We start from the raw sequence: 7271 nt of genomic DNA on the forward strand, positions 1-7271 counted from the left end.
AAAGTAGGTATCTAAGAATTTAAGGAACAAGTGTCCTTTGGACTATACCTTAATTCTCAGTAAGAGGAAAGCAGATTAAAACCAGCAGGTATATACACACTAGCTGTATATTCACACACATGTAAAAGCAGCTTAAAATGCCCTTCTCACTTTGCAAGTCTATGAAATGTACGTTGTCTTTATGCAATCTGTTTCCTACAAGGCCCTCACTAGAAGAGGAATTTGCTGCCTTTTCTTTGAAGAAAAGATTTTGCATGAATTTTTTCTCCTTTTTTGGCTTTTTTTTTTTTCCTTTTTCTTTTCAAACACACTGTCCTGATAGTTATTCTGTTTCACAGGAGACTGGCCAGGCTGGTGGTGGGTCCGTTCTGTGCCTGGAACTGTACAGGAGGTGGTCCATCTGTCCACTGAAAGATAACAAACAGCATGAAAATCCTACAGCCGCTGCCCGGGGAGGGGAGGAACGGTGGCGAGGCCAGAGGAAGGAGCTCGCCGGGCAGACGTTCGCTTCCTCCTGATGAAATCTTTAATTATCTCAAGAAGTTGCGTATCAGGTTTGACTTTGTTTTACATGCGTGGAGCTCCCGTCCCTTGAATTTCTTTGGAACTGCAGCCACTCCACATGCCCGTCATTCCAAACCTAGCTGACTCCCGCGCTGCATCCAGGGTGAATGGCAATCGAGTGAAAGCATTTCCTGCTCTCACAGGTAAACCTCTCACCCTCCAAACACGGGAAGCCGTGGCTCGCACAAACGAGGGGCTTAACTTTACGTGTGTTTGAGCCCGTTACACACTGCAGCTGTAGCGTTCCCAGAATGGGATTCTCACCCATTTCATTACTAAAATACTTTCCTCTTAAATGAGTCAAAATCTTCTAGAACGGGCAGATTTAATATTTGTTTCTTAATCCTCTCCCCCCTCCAGATTTTTAATCCGTCACAGATTATGCAGAAGCCAGCGATGGCGCGCAAAGACAGGGGAGGTGGGAGCACTGGCCCGCGGACTGCGCTGACGGATGGAGACGGGCACCTGGCCGTGGGGGTCTCAACACAGGCTGCATCGCAGACACTCGCATTCTCACAAGTCTCAGGATCCTTTTGCGAGTAAAGCCAGGAAACAGCATCTTCCTATTGGCCTTTTTTACCCTCTTTTCTTCCCTCCAAAAGGGAATGTTGGGAAAGAGATGTCAAATTCCTCACATCTCACATTCCCATATGGACATTATTTCAGTCCAGAACATTAAATTATCTTATGCCGTTGCTGAGTTGCAGCTTAGGAAACCATTCTGTATTTTTAAAACAGTGTTAAAAGTGTTTCTGATAGGAAGGACATGACTATTTGAAGTCTAAAGAAAGTTGCACCTTAAGCCAATGGCTACACAGGCATCAACTGGTATATTAACTGGCAATTCAGATTTACAGATAAGTGAGAAAAAAAACCTTAGGAATGCTAAAGTATTGCTAGAAACTGTACTTGTAGCAGTGTACAACAAAGCATTCCCCAGAACAAGGCAGACTGAATGACCTAAAGATTGAAATTGAAGCTTGAGAACATGGTAAGGTTCTTTCAAAAGTAATAGTTGTCAGCAAAATGAAGTGACTATCTCCCACAAAAACCATTTAAAGAGCATAAGTTCTGGTGTATCAAGAAAACACTTCTAAGAAACAAAGATCATACCCACCAAATAAACTTTATAAAAGTGAATTAATTGACTGAGTCACACTTCCTTTTCCTGTTATCAGCCCAGTTTAAATACTAGGAAGTAGACTGAATTTTATCAACTTACTGAGAAGTGTGCTCAGCAGAAGAAAGGAATAGGAAAGGGTAAAAAAAGCACATTGTTTTGCCTCAAAAACACTCATAGCTGCAAGATGAAGATCACTTACCGTGATTAGATTGTGTTCTGGAAGACTGCATGCTTCAATGTGGTCCTGGAGGAGCTGCTGTGAGAAGTTTTGATGCATCTGTGCTGCCTCGTGTGCATCCATGGCGTTGCCACAGGCTTTGTTCAGGTCTGAAAGACAGAAGTGTAGTGTGCTCACCAAGAAACACTCTTTGTACTTGTTTTCAACTGACCAGCTCTCTTATCCGAAAAGACTGTTCCCTGTATTTGACGAGTCCCTACATTTGATGACCGCATCGTTTTAACAGCCAACATACCAAAGTCACATCACTTCTGAGCGAAAATCTCTAAGAGAAGCGGGGCACATGGGGAACCCGAAGCCACCTCTTTTCTAATACTATAGGCAGAGCACATCACAGGTTTTGGTATCATTTTAGTTTTCAACTATTAAAAAAAAAATAACATTACAGGAGCTCTAAAAGCAGGATGCAAACGCCTCACTCCAATAAAAACCCCTGTGCAGTTTGTTGAGATGTTGAGTTTCCAGCACCATCTAGTGGGAACAGGAAAGACCCACAGGTTTCTCACTGTGGCTCCACGATCAGCGGCACAGGTTCCTGAGATCAAGCAACTTTTTTTGGGCGGTGAACCCTTGTTTTTGGGGGACTACAGAAGCCTGCTGCCTTGCACACACCATGAGCTGATCCTAGTGTCTTGTTTTCTGTGGGGTTTACTCACAGGTATTGGGTCAAGCAGATTTAAGACTAGAAACCTACCAAGAATCACACAATTTCAGCTATAAATCATAAGCAGCGGAGTGTGGCAGGGGCTGAGATGCTGCACCTCCTGTCAACGAGCATGTGGTGGTGTTTTGTTATTCCTCATCAAGCACCTTTTCTTCAAGAGTAGGTAATTAATTCTATAGAGGAAACTCTTAAGAAAATCAAAGCAGAACGGAAACTGCCTCTCGCTGTTCCCAGGCTACTGGATACGACCGGAGGCAACAGCAGCTGAGCACGAGGTGGTGTTTCATCTACAGCGGATTCATCATTGTACTATCGGCATGTTTTGTACGTGAACTACCACTTGGAAATGAATAAGAAAAAAAGTATTTCAATTGCCTGGAAGCGCTTTTGTAGCGAAGGCAACGGCAAAGCAGAAAATAAGCCTGGCCCACAGTGCTCAATGCAGAGCACCATGCTTATAGTAAACATGACAATTTAATATAAATTGAAGCTGCGGGGTAAGTTCTTGGAAGAAAGGGTAGAGTTACTGCTTTATTTTCTAGTGAGAGCAAATCAATTGCAGCATTAATGTTGATGGTCTGCCAAGAAGCTAGTCAATATTTGAACAAAGCATCCTGGGGCCTGTGCAAGTCAGATTAAACAATATTTACGTTATGGAGTGATATAATTAAAGCCCATACGCAGCAGAAAAGCCTAAGTGAAACTTAATCAAATGCTTCCTACAATTGGAACTACAGTCAAAGAAAAGCAGAGCAGCAGCAGAATAGATGCTACACGGGTGCAAACCAGAGCCCTTTCCAAAGGGTCACCAGTTCAGCTGGTTATATCATAAACTGCCGTCCCACCACAGCAGCGGAAACCCAACTGCTACCTCACACCACTCACGTGGGGATGCCGGAGCTCTACAGCGCCTTGTCACCCCGAGTGCCTTACAGCTCCCTCCCAAAAAACAACTGCAGCATCTGCCAGCAGGGCCAGGGCCGCAGATCAGTAACTGGAAGCACCATCTTGCACCTCTCTTGGTATCTGGAAAGGCCAGGCAGTGTCCGGGCGAGCGCTGGCATCGCCACACAGCCCCACACTCAACACCCAGTTACTAGCAACAGGCTCTCTGCTGCTTTTGTAAGTACAAGACCTTTTCCCAACTTACCTCTCAACAGAGCTGAGGACCACAGCTGCACAGACATGTCCGGTATCTTGCTCGCAAGCTGCATGGCTGGCACTACCATGTTATTACTTTCCTGGTGAAGAGCAGATATCAACATAAAACGGGTATTATTTTTTCCCCCTTGCAAATACACATTACATAGAGATGCTAAATTTGTGATGACAAATTTGTCTACTTTAATTGCTGCCATGTTCTAGCTAACAAGTGGAAATGCTTAACGGGACAATAACCCAAACACATGATGTAAAGCTGCCTGGAATTCTGCTCTGTCCTAGGAATTACGGTGTCTCTGTTGTGCAAGATAATAGAAAGATTTCACATATTCTGGCATATGGTGAGAATGAAGGAGCTTGTACCCACAATTCCTTCCAAAACAATCCAGTTGAATTATGTTATTTGTCCTTTATTCAGCTCCTTTTTTTTTTTCCCCCCCAACTGATTTCAGGCATTATAGGAACACACACTTCTAGAACAGACTTCAAACACTACTACTTTGTTAAAGTGTTATTAAACATGCAAATTACAGCTACAGCATTATGTAAGTCAATATGCTGCCAACTTTTAGTGGGATACCAATAAACAAGCATTCTTAAAATAAGATGAATTTCACAAAATGTCCTGATTGGCTTTGGCAAATGACAAGTCCAACATTTACATGGTAATACCAGAGACAGCGAAGGCTTACCCTGTGATTCCCTAACACATAGAATATATGACCCAGGAGTACAAGAGAACACGCTGTTAATCGATTCAAGTCCTCCGCATTTGACATTTTCAGTGTCTCTCGCAAAAATCGCCTGCCAAAAGAGCAAAAATGAAGTGTTTAAAAACTCTACTTTCCCTCCAGTATGTAAGAAACATCATTAAGAACTGAATAAATCCAACTGGCAAATATTAGCACTTAGGAATAAATGTGTGCTGCAGGTGACCTTAAACAAAGCACTTAATTCCCAAACCTCACTCTTTATTTAGCAAAAATGACTATAATAGAAGTCCTCCTTTGAAAAGCTTCTGTTTCAGATGTGCCACTGCAGAACACTGCAGGAGTATTGTTAGGAGCATTCGGAACTAAAGAGATCCAAACCCAACAGATTCCTGGTATTTTCCCCTAAGTAAAACAGAAGGCTGACTAAATCCTCGGGGAGAAGAGCTGGCAGGTTTGAAAGCAAGGCCTCGGGGTCTTTGTTTTTATCTTAAAAAGCTTGATTTAGTTTCTCATGGTTTTCCCCACCTTCCAAGGGCACGATTCGTACTCACTTTGCCTCGTTGTATCTTCCTTGAAAGAAGGAGAACAGCCCTCGGATGTAGAAAGCCGCTGCTCGAAGACAGTGAGAGCTACGGACAAAGCAAAGCGTTGAGCTCCAGGCACCGCGCAGTGGTTACGTGCACTACAGACAGATTTCTAGGAATCTGCCTCATAATCAAATCTCCAAACAAAACAATATATTTAATGCGCAGTCAGAACTTCTGCCTTGAAAAGAAGTTATTTTGTTTTCTTTTTAAAAAAGCCTGTTACAAATCCAGTATTACTATCACCAATGCAACATCAGCACATAGTTTCTGGAATTCTCACCTCACAGGAAAATTATGGTCTGGATTTATCCTTTCCAATAAGCTGTAGAGCTACAAAGTGGGAGGGAAAAAGGAACATAATCAGCATTTCTCACAAATAGAGGCTTACAGTACTGACAGCAAGTGTTTTTATAGGAAGTGCGCATCAGATCAAAACGGTGCAAGTCACCATAAACACACTCAAGTTTACTTGTGCTGGTGAAATCATAGCACAAACATTCCAGTATCATGAGTTTTCATGCCCATTTTGATCCTAAAATCAAGTTTTATACAAAATATGCTTTCTCAGACTTTATAGAACTTCCTACACAATGTTAGCATTTCCCCAGAAAACTTTTAGCTGTCATATCTAAGCGAGCTGTTCAAGACCCAAATGAATGCTGTATATCAGATTTGTTTTTTAATTAAAACCAGAAATCAACTAAGCAAAAAAAAAAAGTGAGGGTTTTTTGTTACTATTTTCCTCTCTAAGCTTTCTAACCAAGTACTGCGTGCCTGGCGAGAAACTTCATGTACAGCCTCATCACAAGAAACCTGCATGCACGTGTCCGAAAAGTTACCACAGAGGGATCAGACGCGTCACTGCAAGAACGCGCGCAGCTGAGTTTTCCTATTAACAGTGCTTCAGGCGCAGCACTGAAGCAAAAGGAACACACACGTGCACATACCTATTTCTGGATGTTTAGTTAAACCTTGCTAGGTTTTATGCAATCTAATAAAACCCCTAAACAGATGGAAACTGAAGCAAACAGGTTGAATGAGTCAAGACGACAGAGTTAATCACACCCTTCCCAGCGGGCAGCTTCCCCTCCCGGTGCTGTAAAGGATTCTGTGCACAATCCAGAATACTCTGCTCCGGCGGTTTGCAGCGAGGCCAGCTGATACCACTGGTTCTTTACTGTTAATTGACACTACCCTCATTAAGAAGTTGCCTGGCTGCCAGACAGGGCACCGCTTTGCAAAAATACTCAGAAAAAAGACAAGCACAGCAGCAGTTTTCTGAGAAAACTTGGACTTTTGGGACAGTTAGGAAGGAGCTTACCTCTTGATGCCGGTTGCCTTCCCTGATGTACACACTGGCTAAGTTTGTCACGATAAATGCCCACAGTTCTTGATGTGTAGTGAGCTAAAATAAACAAGACAACAACAGCACAGTCAAGTACTTCAGCATCTAACCCAGAATTTGCTCACCCCATATAAATCACAGATGTGGTGTCTGATATTTTGCTATTAATAAATCCTCCTGACCTGAACTGCGATCAGCATAGGAAAAAAAAACCCAAACGAATTAGCGCAACTAACACAGATGATCTCCAAATTTCCCTTCCAGCCTCAACTGGTCAGTGACCCACACAACAATTGCAACAAGGCCGTTTCCACCCTGCACACCCACAGGACACAGTTTGGGAAGAAAATCTTACCCTCAGTGCTGTAGTAAATTGTGCTTCTGCATTGTCCATGCAGTTAACAGAAATGCAGTAGAGCCCCTGTAGAAGACACGATTATTTCTAAGGTAACGCATAATGCAATTATCACAAGCCGAGAATGCAAAGAAAGGCAGGCACGAACCCACAGGAATCTCAGGATATTAGAAGGAAAAAAGGTAACCAAGTCTTAGTTTTGCTCAGCTCTGGGAAAAATAAGCAATTTCTGCACAAAGTCCTTCAAAATAATATGCTCCTGTAAAAAACGCCCCATTTATCTAAACCCCCCCTATTAATTTCTTGTGATACTCAAATAGCTATCCTACATAAATTCTGCCCCTCACACAGTTCCCACAACACACCGTCTCAAACGTGCGCAGTATAAATCTTGTGTCTTTACTTTGCACGCTATCATTCTACACGTCACTTATTTTAAAAAGGGATTTAAGCCTTTGACAGCCTTGACTAACCCTGGGTGCGAGTCCCCCCAGCAGGGCTGGCAATCGTTAACGCAGACC

General features: G+C 42.9%; 1 protein-coding gene across 1 annotated transcript in view; it reads right to left on the minus strand.

The window, feature by feature from the left end:
• Positions 1-267: 267 nt before the first annotated feature.
• Positions 268-7271, minus strand: part of MAU2 (MAU2 sister chromatid cohesion factor) — a 14448-nt gene continuing 7444 nt past the window's right edge. The window contains exons 12-19 of the mRNA XM_009881664.1: positions 6751-6816; positions 6372-6455; positions 5331-5380; positions 5015-5092; positions 4443-4554; positions 3740-3830; positions 1887-2014; positions 268-407 (exon numbers count right to left, since the gene is read on the minus strand). Coding sequence (XP_009879966.1) covers positions 333-407; positions 1887-2014; positions 3740-3830; positions 4443-4554; positions 5015-5092; positions 5331-5380; positions 6372-6455; positions 6751-6816 — 684 coding nt within the window. The 3' untranslated portion in view covers positions 268-332. The remainder of the gene's footprint in view (positions 408-1886; positions 2015-3739; positions 3831-4442; positions 4555-5014; positions 5093-5330; positions 5381-6371; positions 6456-6750; positions 6817-7271) is intronic.

This window comes from Charadrius vociferus, unplaced genomic scaffold, assembly GCF_000708025.1.
Source record: "Charadrius vociferus isolate BGI_N301 unplaced genomic scaffold, ASM70802v2 scaffold133, whole genome shotgun sequence".
Taxonomy (NCBI): Eukaryota; Metazoa; Chordata; class Aves; order Charadriiformes; family Charadriidae; genus Charadrius; species Charadrius vociferus.